This window comes from Aspergillus tubingensis, assembly GCF_013340325.1.
Source record: "Aspergillus tubingensis WU-2223L DNA, scaffold_6, whole genome shotgun sequence".
Classification (NCBI taxonomy): Eukaryota; Fungi; Ascomycota; class Eurotiomycetes; order Eurotiales; family Aspergillaceae; genus Aspergillus; species Aspergillus tubingensis.
In genome coordinates, this window is record NW_023336280.1 from 1324621 (window position 1) to 1346188 (window position 21568).

General features: G+C 49.6%; 10 protein-coding genes across 10 annotated transcripts; 2 read left to right on the forward strand and 8 right to left on the reverse strand.

Annotated features, from left to right (window-relative positions):
* Window positions 1-208: 208 nt before the first annotated feature.
* AtWU_04203 (NAD-dependent epimerase/dehydratase family protein) lies at window positions 209-1045 on the reverse strand (the record flags this gene model as incomplete). Its single annotated transcript, XM_035499314.1, has 1 exon — window positions 209-1045. One exon carries the CDS (start codon window positions 1043-1045, stop codon window positions 209-211), a length of 837 nt encoding a protein of 278 aa, XP_035355207.1.
* A 1098-nt stretch (window positions 1046-2143) lies between these two features.
* Window positions 2144-3733, reverse strand: AtWU_04204 (membrane transport family protein; the record flags this gene model as incomplete). The annotated part of the gene is made up of 2 exons (XM_035499315.1): window positions 2144-3563; window positions 3624-3733. 2 exons carry the CDS (start codon window positions 3731-3733, stop codon window positions 2144-2146), a joined length of 1530 nt encoding a protein of 509 aa, XP_035355208.1.
* A 997-nt stretch (window positions 3734-4730) lies between these two features.
* Window positions 4731-5547, reverse strand: AtWU_04205 (uncharacterized protein; the record flags this gene model as incomplete). The annotated part of the gene is made up of 2 exons (XM_035499316.1): window positions 4731-4923; window positions 4991-5547. 2 exons carry the CDS (start codon window positions 5545-5547, stop codon window positions 4731-4733), a joined length of 750 nt encoding a protein of 249 aa, XP_035355209.1.
* Window positions 5548-6871: 1324 nt separating this feature from the next.
* On the reverse strand, window positions 6872-7922 carry AtWU_04206 (uncharacterized protein; the record flags this gene model as incomplete). The annotated part of the gene is made up of 4 exons (XM_035499317.1): window positions 6872-7145; window positions 7199-7500; window positions 7561-7756; window positions 7846-7922. 4 exons carry the CDS (start codon window positions 7920-7922, stop codon window positions 6872-6874), a joined length of 849 nt encoding a protein of 282 aa, XP_035355210.1.
* A 1719-nt stretch (window positions 7923-9641) lies between these two features.
* On the reverse strand, window positions 9642-12508 carry AtWU_04207 (uncharacterized protein; the record flags this gene model as incomplete). Its single annotated transcript, XM_035499318.1, has 3 exons — window positions 9642-10920; window positions 10984-11995; window positions 12061-12508. The coding sequence occupies 3 exons, from the start codon at window positions 12506-12508 to the stop codon at window positions 9642-9644; spliced, it is 2739 nt and encodes a 912-aa protein (XP_035355211.1).
* Window positions 12509-13179: 671 nt separating this feature from the next.
* Window positions 13180-14878, reverse strand: AtWU_04208 (putative methionine aminopeptidase, type II; the record flags this gene model as incomplete). The annotated part of the gene is made up of 7 exons (XM_035499319.1): window positions 13180-13236; window positions 13286-13372; window positions 13424-13585; window positions 13634-13897; window positions 13950-14554; window positions 14618-14779; window positions 14836-14878. The coding sequence occupies 7 exons, from the start codon at window positions 14876-14878 to the stop codon at window positions 13180-13182; spliced, it is 1380 nt and encodes a 459-aa protein (XP_035355212.1).
* A 743-nt stretch (window positions 14879-15621) lies between these two features.
* On the forward strand, window positions 15622-16998 carry AtWU_04209 (methionine aminopeptidase; the record flags this gene model as incomplete). Its single annotated transcript, XM_035499320.1, has 5 exons — window positions 15622-15765; window positions 15818-15848; window positions 15903-16222; window positions 16297-16843; window positions 16901-16998. The coding sequence occupies 5 exons, from the start codon at window positions 15622-15624 to the stop codon at window positions 16996-16998; spliced, it is 1140 nt and encodes a 379-aa protein (XP_035355213.1).
* Window positions 16999-17077: 79 nt separating this feature from the next.
* AtWU_04210 (uncharacterized protein) lies at window positions 17078-17874 on the reverse strand (the record flags this gene model as incomplete). The annotated part of the gene is made up of 2 exons (XM_035499321.1): window positions 17078-17792; window positions 17855-17874. The coding sequence occupies 2 exons, from the start codon at window positions 17872-17874 to the stop codon at window positions 17078-17080; spliced, it is 735 nt and encodes a 244-aa protein (XP_035355214.1).
* A 964-nt stretch (window positions 17875-18838) lies between these two features.
* On the forward strand, window positions 18839-19168 carry AtWU_04211 (glycosyl hydrolases 31 family protein; the record flags this gene model as incomplete). The annotated part of the gene is made up of 1 exon (XM_035499322.1): window positions 18839-19168. One exon carries the CDS (start codon window positions 18839-18841, stop codon window positions 19166-19168), a length of 330 nt encoding a protein of 109 aa, XP_035355215.1.
* A 342-nt stretch (window positions 19169-19510) lies between these two features.
* AtWU_04212 (Zn(II)2Cys6 transcription factor domain-containing protein) lies at window positions 19511-20837 on the reverse strand (the record flags this gene model as incomplete). Its single annotated transcript, XM_035499323.1, has 3 exons — window positions 19511-20596; window positions 20645-20671; window positions 20736-20837. 3 exons carry the CDS (start codon window positions 20835-20837, stop codon window positions 19511-19513), a joined length of 1215 nt encoding a protein of 404 aa, XP_035355216.1.
* Between the last annotated feature and the right edge of the window lie 731 nt (window positions 20838-21568).

Sequence of the window (21568 nt, forward strand, 5' to 3'; positions counted from 1 at the left end):
GGCGAGATCGGGAAGATAAGCAGTTCTAATTCCCCATTCGACCATGACTCGTGGGGAGAATCTATATCCATTAAAGTAGCGAGAATAGCACGTACTGTTAAACTTAAAAATGTGATGATTGCTATTTGTTGGTATTACAGACAGATTTGGTTCATTCGCTTCGATATGGCAGAAAATATTTCTATAGGCGATATGCCCTACCGGCAAGTCACTCCTCATGGACCCAACCAAGTATCCTATTTGCCTTTTCAGCCGTGAAGAACGACTGATTTCCTTTGAGCTCGCGCCGAATCTCGGTATCGGGATAATACTTCTTTGCAAGCTCAATCGACGGCGTGTCCTGTGTCGTCGTCGGAGCAACAACATTGAAAATTTCGCATCCATTAAGTTTCTCGGCCTTCTCCACAGACAATAAGCAGGCTCTCGCAGTCGCATCCGGGCTCACCCATCCCCACAAGCTTTTGACGGCCGAGTCCTCCCAATTCTCCTTGTGTCCTTTCTGTGCCTCCTCGCGGGACGCCACGGCATGGATTCGCATACACGCGATTTTCATTCCGGGGAACCATCGAGCAAATGTTCTCGCTTGGGTCTCAGCTTCTTGCTTGGCCAGTGCGTATGAATCTGTTGGATTGGGTGGTGCTTCTTCGTCAACGGGGAAGTATTCGAATCTCAGCGGTTGCGTGGCATATTCGAGACCGATCGCGTTCACTGACGACGCGTAGCAGAATCGTTTGATTCCCAGTTGCGCAGCGGCGTAGAAACCATTGAATGCCGATGTAACATTGTTGTTGTGGACCAGCTGGTCGTCCTTCCCTATGGGGTCTGGTATCGCAGCAAGATGAATAACGGCGTCACAGCCTTTGAAGGCTTCCAGCGTGGCTTCGTAGTCATTGGCCGTGTCGGCGGTCTTCATCTCGGAATTGGGCGTTCCATCGTACTCGGTATCGGTTCGGTCAACCTGGACTGTGGAATGGCCGGCCTGAGAGGCTTCTTTGACAACAGCGCGTCCTACGGTGCCGCGGGCACCGGTGATAGCGATTTTCATATTAGCGGTTGAATTGAGGCTGGAGAATTTCCTGCGGTGGATTTGGCGGATCTGATATGGGATGTGCCGTGAAAGAAGTCGGGAGGGAGCTATGTACACCAAAAAACTGGTCAATTGCAGAGGAGTTGACATATTTATCTAGGAATTTGATGATGCAGGGATATTCGCGTACTGGCGGACCTGATAAGATGGTGGTCTGAGTCCATGACGTGAATATGATGGTAGCGAGCAATTCTCATGGCGGTGGTTACTGCGACGCCCATGACGCCAGAATGACAATCCTGGATCTCGGCATGGAGCTCACCCAGCCTACCATAAACTGTGCTCCATATTGCAAAAGCGGGTGTGCCCGGGGTAAACCATTCTAGAACGTATGAAATGTTCGTGGATGATAAACATGTGTCGAATGCGGGAATCGAAGATGTGATGTCATTCCGAGGGGATTGTCTACATCGTTCTGATCCCGAGCCTAAGGCAACGACACCCGTGTCAGCCTTACCCGATGGACTTGTTGTCCCTCACCTTCCTGATGCAGCAAGATATATATACTGGGAACATCGCATAGCGGAATGGTCTGCCTAAATACTCCTATAGAGACTATAGGGTACTTAATTTCTGTAGTTGTTCCCCAGCAATGATAGCCGATGTAGTGTCGATCGCTCGGATAAGTTATCATTCTAGCTACAGGGTCGTTGTTCTACAGTGTCCTATTGGGTTAACTTTATTTATGAGAAGGAAGAAGCGATGGAGTATGGTAAACGTTCCAAATTTTACAGTGGAACTGTTTTGTGTGATGTAATTCGGTATGTGCGAGATAGAGGCCCAGGTAGAAGATCTCCTGTTGCCCTCCCTCTAAAACACGGTTCATAGACAGAATCTTGGCTCACGAGCGAGCGATTCCATCATAGATAACAAAGAGTGTATAGTACATCAACAAAAGAAAGGTAGCGAGCGAGTGGATAATATCCATTATATCCTTATAAGCCGAGGATATGTGACCGATGGGTGACTTGAGAATATTCCAAAAGAGCGTGGGATTTAGGCTTGGTGAATAACGGCAGAGTCTCAGGCCGCTTCTTAGCATCTTTACCATCAGAATTATGGCTTCGCGGCCGACCCGTTGGCTTGTGGCCCAGCTTGCTGAGCAGCCGCTGCATGCATTTGGGCGTTCTTCTTCTTCCTTCTGTGTGAGTTGGGCTTGTTCTTTTTTTTAGGCTGAGCGGGCTGCTCTGCCGGTGCCGCCTGATTTCCAGGCGCCGGCTTCGGGAGTGGTACTGACTTTAACTCTGGCTCCGTTTTGATCACGGGCTCGGGTTCTGTCTTTCGTTTGAGGTCCGGTGGAGGGAGGGGTTGCAATGGCGGTTGTGTCTGCGGCTGCGCCTCGGGCTTTGGCTCGGGCTTTTGCTCGGGCTTTGGCTCAGGTACGGGCTCTGGCTCTTGTTCCAGCACCGACTCGGGTCTTTGCTCTATCTCCAGCTCTGGCTTCTGCTCGGGCTCCTGCTTTGGCGGTTGCTCTGACTCAAGCTCCCGATCTGGCTTTTGATCTGTAATTGGCGGCTCCGTCTCTGGCCGAAAGCTTGGTTCTCGCTCTGGCTCTGGATCCGGATCTGCCCAGTCTACAGTCTCTCGCCTAATCAAAGGGGGCGAAGGAGCAAATGCCGGAAACTCCCTAGGGGGAGAATCACTGCAAGATGAAGCCCAATTGTATCCATTCTGGGCCGGAGAGGCTAAGAAAGCCGTTGAAGGTGGGATCGGCGATTGGGGCCGTGAGTTCACAGCATTTACGACAGTTGGCGTGTCATCTGCGGAAAGCGGCTCATTGGAGTACCGTGGCGAGCTCTCATCCTTATCATCCGGAGATTCGGTAGTCGACTGCTTTTCTTCAGCAGGACCTTTCTCCTCCGAAGGGATTTCTGCATGGCCGTTGGTCTGGTGGTGTCCGTTCGGTGCGGTTTCCCGCAGCGAAGTCAATTTATCCGCGTAGATCTCCAAAGTCGTGTACATCAAGAATCGGTTGAAATCGTCATCAGAACCCAGGCCGTCGCGCACGACGCGGTACCTAAAGCTGAATTCATCCTTTTCGAAAGCAGCAGCGAGCTTGTCCCGGATGAAACTCTCGAACCATGAATCGTGGCCCGGAAGTTCCGAGTACACCTTGCTAACAGTCTTCAGAAGTTGTCGCGTTGACACTTCTTCACTGAAAGTCAGCATATACCGTTTAGCGTGTTCCTCGAGTCCGAAGATGCTGTAGCGCCTCGCAGCATGATAGGCATAAACGCTGCGCTCGAATTCGCGAGCCCAAGGGCAATTCTCCGGGCCAAGATCGGTGGGCTTGAGTGTTTCATAGCAGCCGGTGCTGAGAAAGTGAATGAACGTATGTCCGATATCTTCGTTGATGTCGCTGATATGAAGTTCCGACGAGTTGTGTGATAAGCTTGAATAAGGGCGCAGGTGGTATTCAGCGATCTTGAAGTGTGTTTGACCGATGACAACGGTGGCAATCGGTGTCGTGTAGCAGCTAGATGAGCGCCAAGGTCAGTAGGTACATCAGGGAGCAAAGCACAATGATTTGGCTGACCTTATCTCTGGCTGAGGGTATTCTGTTATCGGGATCTCCTGAACTTGTGCGTCGTTTTCCTGAGAGCGCAGGAGGTTGTAGTACAGCCGCTTGTAGTTCTTCTGGCCCATTGTGTCCATCAATTAGCCCAATGGCTGATGAGATGAGTCGTTAAGCTGGTTGAGGTGGGAAGGTATGAGAATTGAGGAATGTTTGTGCTGCTGCGACACGGATTGTCTTTTAAGAAAGGGATGAAGGGCAGGGCGGATGAGTGGATCTCTGAAGTCTCTCGAAGCCAACTCAGAGCCGCCTGGACTAGCGCCCAGAAACCACGTCAGTTGCATATGTAGATGCAAGGTTGTCTTTCATAACGTGTTTGGGAATGCACGAAAGTTGTGTGCATCTGATTGGGATGGCGGTGTTCCGGGTTGAAGTGGGTATGAGCTGGCAAGAACCCAGACCGCAATCGGGGAAACAGAAACACATCGGAGTGCTGTGCTGGACTGGCGATCAACCCATTGTGATGCTATTCTGAGGGCCCTGAGAGAAGATTATGATCTATAATGGGCTTCTAGTAGCCTCGTCAGATTTGTGGACCCGATTCGCCCATTTTCTCTCACAGACACTGTCGAATTGTGCCTTACGACAACCAAGCCTCGTCTTCGCCGGGCCGCCCAATGTCTCGGCGCCATGGTTACTCGGTGTCGTAGCTGCATGAAGAGCATTGCGAGTCCAGTGGTTGGAGCAAAGTCAATTGCGCAGGTTGCTGCATGGACAGGATGTGAGTTAGTATGAAACAGAGGAGTTCGAGGGAGATCATGCTAGAAATTCAGGCATCGGTGACGGGCGCCCGCAGTGGAGACGCGATCCACATGACAGCAACGTCCAAAAGTCGGTTGGTGCACGGGCGCATCTGCTGGAGTTTCTTGACTTTCTTTGCAACACCGCCACCGTTGTTTTCCCATCACTTTGAGCGTCTATCGCTGTGAAGTTTCTAGTCAATTTTTTCGGACTGGAAAATTCCCTGATTTGTATTTATTCCTCACATTGTATCTGTATATTTTATCCCCTGAACCGCAACCACTAGTTATCTTGCTAATATGTCTAGAACTCAAGTCAAGTATGTGTCTACTCGCCTTTTACTTTGGATGTGCGATGCACCCAAACGTAGACAAACGGATAGACCGTTTCAGGCAGCAGTGTCCACAAAATAATCACTGTACTCCACACCGACGCCACATATTCCCAGTTTTGTGGCACATTCCAATACCTCCAGAAGAAAACCCCGTAGGCTGTATAGCAGCCCAAGTATCGCATGAGCCTAGTATCCCCGTCAGCATCTCCCATAGCGGTGTAAAAACGCAAGCAGGCAATTGCGAACCGCATACCAGATTTCCAACGAATGGCCCTTCGTATTCCACTCCTTCCACAGCGTCGCCAAACAGATCCAACCGATCGGCATCTGTAGCAGAATTCCCGTCCAGTATGCTGTGACCTGCTCCCTTTCATCGGGCCACAGCATCGTCAACCCCTTCAGTACGCCCATTCCCGCAAGTACGAAGCCTACTATTCTCCGTACTAACCACGCCCGGTCGCGCTTTTCGTGTGCTCGCCAGATTGCCACTGCCACAAATCCTACATCAAGTAGGAACCAAGCCAGGAATGCAAGGAGCTCAAAGGTGGTAGTTGTGGTCACTACCGCGTAGAAGAGTTCGTAGGCAAGTGTCAGACTCATGAATTGGATCCCCTTAGCTGACGCAGACGGGTATGTCCGGTCACTGTACGTGCGAATCATGCAAAATATGTAACAGAAGGCGTAGAGAATGCCACAACTAATTATAAGGCCATCCTGAACGAACAAGTAGCTCTCAGGTGGGGAGAGAGCAGCGTCGGAAGGCTGTATTATCAGGTGGGGAGTTTGACTGGCGAGGGTGAATGATGGCATTGTTTCCGGATGGTCTTTTCTTCCCGGTGTTATAGCATCGAAGCGAGAGATGTGTACAGAACCTGGTACCTATATGGAGATTTATTGAGAGGTTAGGAGGGGTATCTCTGCGATAAGAATATATATAGCCTCGTCTTGACCGATCGGCTTGCCGCGGATACTTCTTCAGTAGATCGCAAATGCGGGTCACCGGGCTAGGAACCCTCGGGATGATGTCAGTGGTATGCGTACGGAAAAGCACTCTTCCAGTTGGATAGTTCAATATTTTAAGATGGTTACTAAACTATCAATCTCGGCTTGAATCAGTAAAGAAGATTGACTGGGATTGTGGAAGACCAAATCCATACCAAGGGCCTCAAGGAGTTGGACTCTTACCATGGACCTCTTATTCCTCTGCCTAACTAGCCTCTCTGCCAGCTTCAACACTGTGGCTCATGATCCGGAACTAATTCCTGTTGCCTGGAATCAGCGTACTGCATTTCATCGATCAGGTTCATTTTTAATAATGTGTCAATCTGGATTTCTTCCAGGGTGCGCATTGCTTTAATCTTTGAAGATGCATACTCACAATAGAAGTGACATAAAGGCAACCCCAAGTTCTGCTCCACTTTCATCGTAAGCTGTTGCAGCCATCACACGAGCCCCTATCAGCGGTGTTCGTTGGTGGACCAATGCGACTGAACCTAAGTGATGGTTGTTGATGGTTGGTATGGACACAAGAAGGCTGTGGGTGTGGGGAAAGTGGAGGCCTGAGGTATACAAAGTAGAATCATATCCTCTCTCCACCTTCTATCTTCCTGAAGCTTACCCCGTACACTTAGAGTCCCACAAAATTGAACTTGCCGTTCATAAAAGTACCCGACTGAACTGTTTGCGTCTTATCCCATATTAAGTTTGAATTTTCTTCAGTACTCTTCTTTCTTATAGTATGCCACTTGTTCCTCGCCGATTGAAGGGAGTGTGGGAAGAGACTACAATAGCGTCGCGTCTGAATGGTATCCGTATCTGCCCCCAATATGGCCCTACCACACGACTGGTGTTGCTCGGAGACTAATGGGTGTATATATACAATAGTCAATAACTACAAACATCTCATACATGGTTTATGCCTCACGAATACTGCATTATATCGTACTCCCGTGAGGCTGTGGACTCGACCATCCTTCGGTCGGGGGATGAGCCATATTGCAGCCAAATCACGCCATCGCGCTAAGATCACATTTATAAAGATTAACCATTCCCCACAGTCAACTGAGAATCTTAATTTCACGGTCAATGTCAATTTCATATTCCTAGGACGCTCCAGAAGGGAGCGCTGATGATTCTAATGCCCGCGATAATACCTCCAACCCAAGTAGCCACCTATCCCGGCGACTGTGACTACAAATGTGCCTAGATTGATCATAGCAGCCTTCAATTTTGGCTCCAAATAATCTTCAATGATCTTATGGAACTTGTCTGGCTCATTGCCTCGAGGGTACTTCTCTTCGGGAATGGGCACGTCTAAGAATGGACAGATCTCCTCCCAGCCCAGTCCATCCTCAAGTCGGACCACAAGAAGTCTATCCTTTGGCAGTGTTTCCTTCACTTCCCGGATGCTATTGCTTATAATCAGCCAGTTATCACCGTGAAAGCGAATAGCGACACTCACTATTCGACATAGTTCTTTCGAAGAGCCGCCTCGTTGTTCGGATGGCCGGGGTTTGTGCCGTCAGAGTATGCCCAGTACATTACATCGGCCAGATTGAAAAACTGACCCACTTCCGAGTCAAAGCGCCTCAAAATGTTCAGTGGAAATTTGTGGCCTGCCATGATCGCTTCTCCAATTGTGTTATTGAACGACTTGACCCATTTGTCAGGCGAGCGCTCAGTCACGATAAATTTGACGTCCGGGTCTTCAATATAACCCGCCAGAGCTCGGAGTCCAATATAGCTTGGTATTTCCATCAAGCACTATACACCTGGCAGTCAGCACCCGGCTGTAAAACAGATAGCGGTTCAAGGTCAACATGCATCAAAACTCCCTATCCATCGATCAAGGTCTGGCGTCTCATATCTCTTGATGCCAGAGAATCGATTATTATGAGCTAGGATGCCCTCTGTGAAAGCCTTGATGTGAGGCTTTCTACCCTTGAGCATCAGGTCGATCATGTGATATGGTGTATACCCAAGCGTTTCCAGGGCTTCGTGGAGACCCAGAGTACCCGTTCTGTTATCGACGTCCGTTAGTCCGAAAGATCTTCGTCTTGCTACCAGGACATGCCTGTCTGCATCTCACGCTGACAGGAGACTCATTACCTGCTGCAGCTGGCTACAACGAGCCGCATCTTCTTTTTGTCGGCTGGCTCAGCCATCCGGTCAACTTGGCGCGACATGTTCGGTTCTACTACGTCTGCCCACGGTCGGAATTGTGAAAGTTGCAAAGAAGCTTAAGACGACAGAGGGCCCCCATATTTAACTTGTTTTCTGTCCCACCTCCCAAGACCAGGTTGCAAGTTTTACGACTGGAGATTGAGCAGCCAGTGGGCTGGAAGGTAAGACCTGCAGCTAATTCCTGGTGCCTCTCGGCTAGAGACCGGTCTAACGGCTCGACAGTTACACCTATGAAGAGCCTTCCTACGTTGTCTGCTGTGGAGAAACAATAGCCATGACGGGCGGCATGTGGAGCCGTCATGGCCATTTAGGATCCTAGGCATAAGGCTAGCCTGCCGCGCGAGGCTTGAGCCCGGAAAAAACGGTCATCGATGGTAGCTGGTACCTTTAGGACTGGACGTACCTTGGTATCAGATTCATCGACCCATGACTGACAGTTGCTGGAAGACCACTCACTCAATCATGTGAGAAAACTCGTGGAATGAAGGTGAGGTTGATAGTCTGGCAGCAAATACTGGTGGTAAGACGGTTCACAGAGGATGGGCAGTCAAGGTGTCCGGGAGGTGAGAATGCCGCATCGACTTAAGGCGTCTTACCGAGTCAGTCGCGTTGCAGTAACCCCTCTCACCCCACGCCCGCCTCGTAATTGACATGTTATTGCGTCCCTATAGGAGCCTTCTTATAAGTCCTCTGAGGCCGTTATCGCTGCCCAATTTGGGATCTCACTAGCAGCACGTTTCCAGCCTCCACCCCCGACAGGCAAATTCTCCGTGAATTGGCATGAGTCTGTGAAGAAGTCATCCAAATGGGGAAGCTCATCTACATCGACCTAGTCAATTATCACTGTCTTTGCTGGATGATAGATGGGCACCAGATACAGTCATGCGTATCGCAAACTGCGATGGTTTTCAGATATCAGCTCGTCAACCGAGGATCCGACGAAAGTTGCCGGGCGCTCTATCTCCGCGCATCAACTCTACGAACACGAATACTATCGAACCTTCCTCAAACAGGCTGTACAGCTCACAAATAAACACCTAACATCATCCTCATCCCTCCAGTTTCTAGCACCTCATGACCTCGTAAGATAGAAGTCGCCTAACAACTCAGTATGCCCATCAAAGTAATAGTATTGGGTCCGGAAGAATCAATATGGTTTACCTCAACGCGGCCGCGATGATATTTTGTGCATGAGACGATATATTCCAAGGCACTGACCCACATGCCTAACTCTAAATGCGATGGACCCAACTACAGCAAAGTTCAGTAAGAGGCAACAGAGGGCTCATCTATTACTCATACAGGGAAGAGCAAAGCCAGTTTCACTTCACGATAATTAGTTCAGTGCAGTGAGAAACATATTCAACATTCCCACTGGGGCCTGACGGCGAGCTACTATGTCAAAGCTTTGACTCTTGGCTGTAGATCAGGCTATTGGTAAGACAACGACATTACCCAAGCATATTATCGCCTAGATATCTTCAATTCTTACGTGTTCACTTCGTATTACGAAAGGGGTGGATCATGGGTAGTTAAATAATGCCATCATTTCCTGCTGCAAATAAGGAACTCGGTAGAGCCGGGTTATGCATAATCATGTTGAATTTAGATGCTCGGCGGGAGGACTAGGTGACAAAAGATTCATTTAATATGGGATGCTTGACCCTGGAAACTACATCCACTCCTGACCCTGTTGAAAATGAGGTCCAAGCCGTAACAGGTCAGTCGCTCAGATCATCATGGCTTCTGTCCGCCTCATCACCACCAGTCTCCTCCCAAAACGCTCGCATGTTTTCGCGCGTAATATATTTCAAAACGCGCTTCCTCTCTTGAAGCGTGGATTCTTCTGATTCTAACGTATCCTCAAACATTCTTTGGAGCTTGAACCTGGCGAAGTGACACATCATCGCTACTTCACGCACATCCAGATCCTGCCCGTCTTCACGGACAACCCACACATTTCCAATATCGTAGTTCCAATACAGAGGAGCCCATCCCCATGAAGTATCAGAAGGGTTGGTTCTCATCATCATGAATGCCACATTCTGATTGCTGCTTGCCCACTGTGTTGCATCCCAGCCGGGCGGGTTAACGTGGAATTCAGCATCTGGGTCTTTCCAGAAAATGAGCGGTATGCCAAGGAGAGCGGAAATCGGCGAATTACAATTGCCCTGGATAGAAGAGAGATGAATTCGGGTTGAGCGTCTCACGTCAATTGAAACGAACGGCTCGGATGCATGAAGTTTTATCTCCCCATCGCAGCAAATCTTCACGCCCCGAACAACCGTGGGAGCCCGATACTGCAGATCCGGAACGGATTCCCTGACACCCGTGCTTGCATATGTTATTAGGTAGTCCATCAGATGCCGAAAGTCGGAAAGCTGTATATCGGCATAATCTTCTGGGTGGACCTCCCGCATTGCAACCATCGGGCCATTGTACGCATAGGGAGGGCGTGGGGCGCCAGAGGCTCTTACAGAAGCCAGTATGCTTTTATTTGGGGGCGAACCGTCCTTTAGATATCCATCGCGATGCAGCAGGGTAACACAGTATCCTTCATTGCGCAGGGCTGATCCAAACTTACCGGACCCTAAATTTCGTCCTCGTACGTCGTTGTGTTCCACATACAATCTCCCTATACTTGGTGAATCAGGACCAAGGTATGAACGTACGAGCGCATCTGTCCACCACACCCTAGAATCTTCTTCATATTGACGCTCCGTAGGGATCCAAATTAGAATAGGCTCTGTCTCATGCACTGGGAAGAAAATGGCTCGCTTGTGCTCTGGTGATGGACGGTCAGGTAGGGTAGCAAGCTTCTTGCAAAGCAACTTGTGGGAAGAAAAATCGCTTTTCTGGCAATCCTTTGAACAATAATGGGTGCTGCGACAGCGCCCGCATCGCCGGGCTGGCGTTTTATTACACATCACGCAACAGTTATCGGGCTCAAACTTTGGGCGTGGGCGAGCCCTGGTGTGTAAGTCTTGACCCTTGCCCTCACTACGGCATGTTATAGTCAGTTATACAGTCGCGTATGCTTGAAAGCCAACAGGGTCGCCTCACATAAGTTGCAGCTTTGTCCACTTTGTGGTTTGTTCCGCCCTAGCTATGTCTACAATTTTCTGTCTCTGTCGCCACTCTTCCAGCGTAATTTTCGAGAAGTCTGACACAAAGTCCGATTGCATGACGTTTGCTGTCGCCCCCGGTCGAATTATTCTGTTGAATAAACCTCTGATGCGGTTCACAAGGTCGTTTCCTAATTCGGTGGTAACGAGATATATAGCATCCGAGTTTAAGCACGGAACTCCCCAGGCAGGATAGCACACGCCATGCCTACCCCGGGTCTCAATCGGATCGTGCATCGCAGCCAGGAATGTTTCACAAAGAAGACATGACTTCTTGCTACACCCAAAGTATTGCAACATTCTCCGTCGTCCACGGCACTCTTCATGATAACATATGAGCTGCATTTCAGCATGCAACGAGAGAGACTCGGCACAGGCCTGTTTGAACAATTCTCTGTAGGGATCAAGCAACTCGATGACTGGCTCGGTTGCAATCCCAAGACCTAGTCGCTCCCAAGCTGTGACAATATCAATAACGTGTTCCATACGCAGTGTCGTCTTTGGCGCGGAAGGCACTAGGGAAATTTGAGCATGTCGGAGATCTGACTCCCAAAGAGTAATTTCTCGCAAACGCTGACAGTCCGTCAAGGGCCTGGCAACGAATTTCAAAGCCACCCAAAGCCGTGAGCCAACTTTCGGACCAAGTGCATCTAAGAGTAAGTGGTGCACTTCTGGTGAACTGACGCAGCCGAAAGCCCGTTGCACCGAAAGCGTTCTAATATCTGCGGCCATTCTCTTGCTATTAGAGCACACCAAAAGATCAGCCATCGATGTCCAGGTTTGAGCTGCCGACTCACGTCCAGGCCATGCCTGCGGATGCCAATCCGTGTCAATATGACTATTTGCGTATGTTCTTTGACAGGCAGAAATCCAGTAGTCAACTCGACTAGCGGTATAGTTGATCGAAGCGGCCTCAAATTCCGCCATGGAATTTGCTGGTGTATTTGTCTCTGGTCAGCAGTCACATACAGTTAGCCATGACCGCGTCAAACTATATCCCTCCCCACATGCATACCTTCAGTACTGACACAAGAGGTTAAATACTCTTCCAGCATCCGGCAATACTCGAGTGTTGCAGGATCAAAGCTACCGCAATCCGAACCGAATCCATCATTCCGTGCAACCTCCACAGAAAATCTGCCGCTGCTTTCGCGCATTGAAGCTGCAGTAACCCCTTCCCATCCCTTGGACGGCGACAGCAGCTGGCAAATGCAGTCCAGAAACTTCCGCAAAACAGACTCTCTTGACGCAGACAGAGGTACAGCTTTTGCTGTCGCAGTGTCCATCTCGTCGTCAACTGCCACTTCAGTCTCAATTTCACTGTCTGTATCACTGGCAACGTCATCTTCGACCTTCTCGACCTGCGCATGGCTTCTTCCTTTAGTAAGATAGGCGAGAATATGCGCTGCCCAGACAACCCGTGCGACATGCTCTCCTTGAAGGTTAGACGTTTCGGATGACATGTTTGGGTTCTCTACCTCACGTACGGTATCAGTGATAGAGGAAGGTACGATGTGGTGTTGGACAGCTGGCGCGGGGTAGCAAGGCTGGCGCTAATTTGCCAGTAGTCCTCTGACAATACTCTTTTGCATCATGGAGCCTTTCATTTACGCTTCCTGGTCTCAGGGTTTTCCTTCTACGCCTAAGCAAAGAAATTGTGCTTCGAGGCAGTAGGAAAGCTGCTAGTGAGCTTTGCTGCTTTCGTCGCATGCCAGCCGTTCTGAGAGAATCAGCAAACGAGTGTGATTTTGCACCACCTTGGCAGGATAGTAGACATGCATGGCGTTTTGGTGTATTTTACGTAGGCAATGGAGGTAAGAAACCAATCCGGAAGGTTTACGATTGATGAGAACGGCCTGTATAACCGAATCATATGATGTACTGAACTTGATATTCAGTAGCTAGATGGTAAAACAATATGGGCCTGAAAAGAGAGATATGTCACAACGAACATATACACTCGGATCTTTTTATGACATCCTGAAGAGTGCATAGATGTTCGCCTCATGACGGAGAGCAGGCTGCACAGTTGCAGATAGCGACTGTACACAATGTAAGAATGAGCCAACAAGCAGACCGAGCCATGACCTGAGTTAGTCACGACAAATATCTAGCCTCAATTGAAGCTAAATGCTTAGTAGTCATCACCACGACTAATCACTTCCTTTCCACCACTGTGGAGCAGGATAGTCTGGAAATTATTAGGCTTTAGCTGATAATATTTGGCGGGGAGCTCTTACGTGTTCAAACTGAGCCGTGTATGAACCCTTCACATCAACAAGCGGCTCGTAATATTCGACAATCCCATTGTCGATCAAATGTCTCATCTGCATAATGAGTCAGAAATTATTTGACATGTAAGTTGCATCATTACTTACCCCGAGATGGTATTTCTCCACCCCGAGACGCTCAAGGTAGCGACGACAGAAGACAAGGCTTCCGAAGTTGGCGTCGATAGTCTTGAGAAGATTCTTGGCAGAGGAAAGACGCAGGTTTGCACCGGAGACATCAGTATTTCTTCCGTAGCCATAGACGCCCACCTGAGGAGCATTAGTATTGCTAAACACATCGAACGAACAGAGACCTACATCATCGTGAAGAACGCCTCTGCCGGTACTTCCAAATGTTTCGATGGCGAAGACTTCACCCTCCTCCATCTTGTCCGGCCTGTTGTTCTTGATGAACGGGACCTGTTTGCCACCATGAATATTATACTGAAGGATATCATGCCCGGTAATATTCCGGATGGCTTTCACAGGGTGGGTCTTTCCGGCGATTTCGACCTCGTAGCTTTCCATGACTTCCTGGATCGCCGCGCCGATTTCACTCACTCGGGCGTCAATGCCAGCATGCTGTTGAAGTTAGCTATGTATCTAGAATATCGTACATGGAAGGAAAACGTACCATGATGCCAGTATTTGTCGCCTCCTTTACAGCCGTCAGTAGGTTGTCGTACGTGTGGTCGAAAGCCACAGTGAAAGCCGAGTCGACGATACGGCCGTTGACATGAACGCCGAAATCAACTTTAAGCACATCACCCTTATCCAAAAATACATCCTTGGCACCAGGGTTGGGCGTCCAATGGGCTGCAACATTGTTCAAGCACAATCCAGTAGGAAACCCCATTCCCGCCTTGAAACCGTCTCCGGGTTCAAGTCCCTGATGGCCAGACAAGGCGCGGACCCCGTCCTCAATACCCTCAGCAATTGTAGTGAGACTCGCGCCGGGTTTGATGAGCTCATTCTGGGCGTACTGGCGAACCTGACGATGGATCTCGGCGGCTTGACGGTACTCGTCGAGAAATCCTTTATCCCAAAGACGCGAGTTATAACGCAGTTCCTCGCCCGTAGTGCGAGAGGTATTATCGTCCTTGTAAGGGACGCACTCCCCAATGGGATATCCCGATGGGAAGAGAGTCGAAACCAGCACACGGGGAGGATTCGACTGCTTGAGTGGCACGATTGCTTTTTTGGTCTTCTTCTTAGACCTCTTGCGTTTCTTTTTCTTGTCTATAAGTATCATCTTGTCAGAAATGCAGATGTTAACATGATTGGATTGGGGTCTGAACGTACCAGCACTAGCAGCGGAGGTCTTCACTTCCACTTCTTCGTTCGCTTCACCGTCATCGTCATCGTCATCGCCGAGATTTCCGCCATCCAAATCGGCTGACTGGGAGCCATTGCGGGAAGGCTTGGGGTTGGGATTGGCAGGCTTGAACTCGGAGGAGTTGGAGCCTAAATGACGCAGACAGGTCAGAAGGGAGCTTCTTAAAGCTTCGCAGGTGTCATACCATCAGGAGTCTGCTGGTGGCCTTCGGGGCTTTTCGATCCCATGTTGCAATCTCAAGGCGCGATACTGACATCAACTGTGACACGATAATAGTGGTCTGATGGTGAAAGAGAAGGAAGAAAGACAATGCTGACATTCGATTTCTTTGTCTTGAGTCTAGTCATCCCCGATCTACTTTAGGATTAGCGCCGCCCCACTCGCCGCAAATACAACCACGGGACCACACTGCGGATTAACAGTCAATCCGGGGGATCGGAGCCCTAGGCCTAGCAGCGATATTCCACGTGAGTACCATTTCTCAGAACGGAGTTATGCTGGAAATCAAATGCATAATAAAATTGGAGTAAAATATAGTGTACAACTTGGTCCATACAGCTGGATGTTGTATTCTATCTTCCAGCCAATGGAATCACCAACAAAAGCGGAGTTTAGTCGCGCCGGACATCCGTCGGAGATGGCACAGCACACTATATTAGTCGACCTCAACGATGTACTTTCTCTGACTAGGAATGGTAGTGGTAATACTACTTTAAGTGCCTGGTACTAGTAGTTTTGAGAACTTTTCGGTGTCCCGAAGTCGGCTTCTGCTGGGTAGTCTGCCCGTCTCCATTAGGCAACCCAACATGGCAGGGAGTACATCTAGGAACAACGTGCGGGGAAGCCCTCAAAAACTACGAGTACTATAATTAATCGAACAACGTCCAACATTGTTCATTTACCCAGAGAAACAAATACTCAAGAGCGACTTTGTGCTACACTCAACCGCAGCAGCGTCCACCTGAACACCATGACCTCCAAGTTTGTCGCAAAACGTAGATGTCTGGGTGACGGGTGTGACAATGAATGTAGCACGCTGCAATGTCCCACCTGTCTCAAACTAGAAATCAGAGGAAGCTTCTTCTGCTCACAAGATTGTTTCCAGCGTAGCTGGGTGAGTACTACGCCGTATACCCATCGAATAAATAAAGCTGATAACAACCAAGAAAATACACAAAGCCGTCCACCAAGCTAAGCGTAAGTTCATCAGCCTTATCCAAAGCATCAATCTGGAGCTAAATAGTATATAAGAAACTATTCTGTACAATCCCTTTCCATCATTCAACTTCACCGGCTCGCTCCGACCCGTCTACCCACTATCCGAGCGTCGCACAGTCCCCTCCACCATCCAACATCCAGACTACTGGCAAGGTGGCATTCCACAAAGTGCACAATCTTTTTACGATCGGAGAGCCAAATTCACCGTTCTAGATAAGGCAGGTCAGGATGCCATGCGAAAGGTCTGCCGACTCGCCCGCGAAGTCCTAGACATCGCAGCAGCTGCCATCAAGCCTGGGGTGACAACGGATTACATTGATGAGATTGTGCACAAGGCGTGTATAGAGCGTGATGTAAGCCAACTACGCCCCCATTTCTCAAAACTCCATAAGAATCTCACCGGGGTGCTAATGCAAAAGAAATGCAGTCCTACCCCTCCCCACTAAACTACAATTTCTTCCCCAAATCCGTCTGCACCTCCCTCAACGAAGTCATCTGCCACGGCATCCCCGACCAGCGCGTGTTGGTGGACGGTGACATCCTCAATATTGACGTCACGCTTTACCACGGCGGGTACCACGGCGATCTCAACGAGACGTACTACGTCGGGGACATGGCGAAAGCGGATCCCGATTCCGTCCGGGTTGTCGAAACAGCCCGGGAGTGTCTGGACATGGCGATCGAGTTGGTCAAGCCTGGGGCGCTGTTCCGGGCTTATGGGGATGTGATTGAAGCGCATGCGCGGAAAAGAGATTGCAGTGTGATTCGATCGTTCTGTGGACACGGTATCAACACGGTATTTCATTGTTTGCCAAGTGTGCCGCATTACGCAGGAAATAAGGCCGTTGGAGCAGCAAAGGAGGGCATGTGCTTTACGATTGAGCCGATGGTGGCTCTGGGGACGTATAGGGATATGATCTGGCCGGATAATTGGACGGCGGTGACGATGGATGGGAAGAGGACGGCGCAGTTTGGTGAGTGAAATATCCCTACAAGGATACAAAGCTTTATGTGTACTGACACTTCCGCAGAGCATACCCTTCTAGTAACAGCAGACGGTGTCGAGGTCCTTACTGCCAGACTACCAACTTCTCCAGGCGGACCAGTTGCATACCCGGTCACAGAGTGATAACCAGCAAATAGTATATAGTATGAACCCCATAGATAGTAGCAATACAATACAATCACCCCATCTCCCCCACAAAAACCTACGTATCCAACGCCACCCTCGCCTCAGTCCCCCAACTATCCTCTAACACAACCCCAATACAATGCTTAATATGCTCCTCATGATCAAAGCTAGGCTCCACAATCACCCCTTCCAAGTCCCTAACGCGGAACATCTTCCTCCAATAAAACAAACAATGCACGACATGCCAGTCCCTCGTCATTTGCACTCTGACAGACTGATTATCCGCCAGAGCCGCAACCTCCTCAATAGCCATGGGCACGGTGTGGTAATCGTCTGCGTAGTACGTCCAGCTCCCGTCGGGATTAGGCCCAGCGCGCTCAAACTCCGAGGTGAGCTCGTCGTCGCGGCAGTGTGCTGGAAGCCAGGCTGCGGCCAGGGAGTCAAATTTGCACCCTAGAGTGAGGGCTTCGGTGGTGGAGTTGCCGCAGTGGCAGGTTTTCGGGATGGGAGGGTGCGTATTTGTGGGAAGGATGGAGAGGATGAGGGTGTGTGAGAGGCTGATGAGGCCCCAGATGGCGAGGAAAAAGATGAGGGTGTTTCGGAGGAGGAGAGATTTTGGGGTTGAGAGCAGGAGGGTTTTTATGTGGTTGAGGAAGTAAGAGGGGTAGTATTTGGGAGACAAGTTGTTGTTGTTGGTGTTGGTTGTGTTGGGTTGTAGGAGAGCCTCGTCTTCTTCATCGCCTGCATCTTTGGGGGTCGCCAGCTCAGGATCGGAGCGGGCGTTGGTTACCCTTCATTTGTTCTTGTGTGTTAGTCTCTGCGTAGTGTAGATTGTAGGGAGAGAAGTGATTACCGTTCGTACTCGAAGCCCATGATGGCTTTAATGGATCGCCCGGATTTTGGGTGTGACAAAGGGGATGTAGAAATGCAGTGTGCTTTCAAAGACTCACAAGATAAGTAACTGCGGCACAGCACATACAACGCCAATTAAAGAGACATTTTCATAGTAATATTAAGCTAAGCTATGCCACTACTAGCCTCAATATGGGCCGATATCACCCTCCGAACATCGGATAACCGCAATTGTATCCAGACCTACCTAATCCACCAATCAACCCTAACAATACCAATTTGCCCTCCCAACCAGGAACCAACGCTACCTTATCCAAAGGCAATGTGACACCTCATTCGCATACATCCCCGAAACCTCATCCGTAGTAGCAGTCAGCCTAACTGAAGCTATCACACTCAGCCCCGACAGCCCCACCAGACTAGCATATTAAATGAGGGGTTCGAACCAGTTCGGCGCGATCTGGCCTCCCTTTGCCATTTATCGACCTTCCTAATTCATAAACATGCATTTGTCTCCTCTCATGTGGCTGCATGCGTTCCTGTTCGAGTATATGCGCGTTTCGCATTAGTCCATGTGCGTATCCTATCCATGGCACGTGGTTGGTTTATTCGCAGCAGCGAACATGGTGCTCTATGCCACTTCGGGTGAATTGTCTCATTATAGAGGCTGTTTCTTTCTGGGCGAAATTTCCTTTTTAAAAAGAGGAGTGGAGGTGTTTCGCAATGTTCGCTGTGGTTGGACCTTCTGTTGCTCATTCGGAGTTACGGGGGAGATTCTGAGATTGGTGCGGTTGTATGGCTATTACTACTAGTTCTAGAGGCATGGGACTGTTAGGCGACAGGGATAAGAAATTAATCTATGGGATATTCATAAGCAAGCGGTATCGCTCAGCCTCTACTGTACTTAGTTCCCACTGTAACCCCAAACACAGGAGAATTTACTATTATTTTGGTACTACCATCGTTGCCAACTCGAAACCTAACCATGAAGCTCTCGGCCATCTTCCTCCAGGCAAGCGCCCTTCTCATTGCTACCACTCTAGCAAGTCCCCTTCCGGTACCCGAGGATGGCTCTATCAGAATCCCCGTCAAGGGCGCCCCGGCTGAACGTGACGACGGCTCCATCCGCATCCCTGTGAAGGGTGCTCCGGCTAAGCGGGACGACGGTGTAAGCAGAATTCCAGTCAAGGGCGCCCCAGAGAAAGAAACCGACGGCGTCATCCGGATTCCTGTCAAGGGCGCCCCAGCCAAGCGTGAGGACGGCTCGATCAGAATTCCGGTTAAGGGTGCCCCGAACAAGCCAACTCAGGAGTAAGGTCGGGTTGTTGGATGCGGTGCTTCATGTACGATGCATAATGCAGAATGTAAGTGGTTTGATATCGCTGAAAAATCGGCTATGAAAAACGCTTGTATTAACAATGTAATGCTCAGTCCAACATTGTTCCCCAATGAACTCCCGAACTCCGAGAATGTGCAATTTGTCCCATAGTTTTTGCCAGGAAGAACTTGGAACTGGTGTTGGTGGTCAAGCCAAGCGAGTTGGTGACTGAAGAGAAAACGGGATGATCTATATATGAAAACGGGTCATTATGAGAAGGTTATGCGCAATCAGAAGAATGATGTTAGCTCACCTTGCATAGAAGTAACGAGCAACCCCTTAAGGACCTCTCTGCGTAATCAAGCCGTATAACTCGTGATTCTTTGCCTTCTCAGCAGCGCGCTTGACTAGAATCCCTTCAAGAATATGAGACGCCTTCTCGGAAGTCTCAGTGGCCTCAGTAAGCATCTTATTCGCCCTTGGCTTTTTCCCAATCATATCAGGAAGTCGTGCTAGTAAGCGACGAAGATCTCTGAAGTGGATGTTCGCCAAAGTGTGGACGAGCTCCCGACATACAGCCTCAATTTGAATTTGATACCTTCCTATGAAGACGCTAGCTTCGGGTTGGAGATCTGCTGGGTCGTCTGGCAAGGTCCTCTGTGGCTTGTCTTGGAGCGATAATAGTAGGTCGCAAAGATCTCTCGACCTTATGGCAAGCTGCTGAATTAGTGCCATAAAAATCATTGAGTTTGTGGCACAAATATTGCAGTTGGTGCAATCAAGTACCCGGGTACATGTATCAACACCGGTGTGCAGAGACGTGAGCAAGTAATCAAGACGCTCACTGTGGTCGATATTACTCCTTTGGTCGTTGTCACCTCCAACCCTCTCCAGCGTGTCGGCAAGCGAGTGGATGCACTTGCAATTCTGGCCCTGATTCTTAGACGGGTCCTGTGAAGTGATAGGCGTATGAGGGTTTCGAACAAAAACGCTGGGGCCGCCTTCACTTGAATACGATGTAGCTGGCGACACCAAATGGGAGGGCTTCAGATGTGCCTCTGAGATCAAAGGAGCCGTTGGGTAACAGGGCATATTATCGTCTAAAGTTAAGTTCAGCCCTGGGTGCTCCGTCGTGTTCATGTTGCAAAATTGACCCCAGTCTTGGTAGGAATTGATCAAGACAGGCTCGGGCCGTACGAGTGGTGACTGTATTCTGGGGGTTGGTCCAACTGGCGACGGGCAATGTATACGCAGTGCTCCGACACCATTGGTCCGCCGCCGCTTCAAGGGAAGTGCCGGGAGGTCTGAGGCGGGATGTTTCAAGCTTAATGGCGTGGAGGATGCGGGCGTAGGGGTGCGGTATGTGCAATCGGTAGATGACTCTTGGCACCTTTCGCAGCCATACAGATCACCATTGCATTTGAGCTATACAAGTATTAGTCCTACCCAGGGTTTGATCGCTGACTGACTGACCTTTTGAGCCCGGCACGGTTCACACGCCTGATGACAACATGTCAGCATCGCCAATATATGTCGCCCAGACGATACTGAATGGATCACCTACCAGTACAGCAGAATTGCGAGAATCCATACCGACCTTTCTCGATAAATCAATGAACTCCAAATTCTTAGACGTACTGTTGTTGCAGCGAAATGCACCGAACATTACGTGGATTGCCTTTAGAATATTTGTGAAAGCACTGGTTGAGAGACGCTGTAGATCTAATATTCCGTCAAAAGAAAAGATTCTCATCCAGAACTGAACTCTGAGATATTGTCGATGAAGGGCGAGCCATCTTCCTTAAATGTCGTCAACGACGCAATATTATCGATGCTCTCTCATGCCGCCAGATGATACGAAGTAGGGTGGGTCTAGAATCACAACTTGTCCTGGCGATAATATCGCGCCTTATTTCCCGCCTGCAAGCTCACTGTGCCGCATACTGCTTGGTGTCTCCCGCTAAGCTAACCGCTAAGAACTAGAAGCCGCTACTGCAGCTGAAATTGACCTTCGGAACACCGTCGATAAATTGGGCCATTCTGATTGATGGCCTTACGCATGGTGACTCAGGTTAGCCGCCCCGATCCCTGTAGGAGCTGGCTGGGAAGTTTAGGCGTTACGCCCACTTGCGTTATCTCGCTACATTGACGGCATCACATTCCCTCGATCGGAAGAGCGGGGTACCACATAACAACTCTTGGCTCAGCCGTCCGAAGATCCCTTTTCGCCAATTAGGCTCCGTAAATTCCGCTAGGTTGCGTTTGGATGCGGCCTGGAAGCTAATGCACTGTATCCGTTCCACACACCACGCTGAATTTAACGAGATCCTGCCGGACGGCGCTTATGCTTCGCTTTTTGGCTACCCAAGCCTGCTGGCGGCTGAGTTGGTCAAGTGA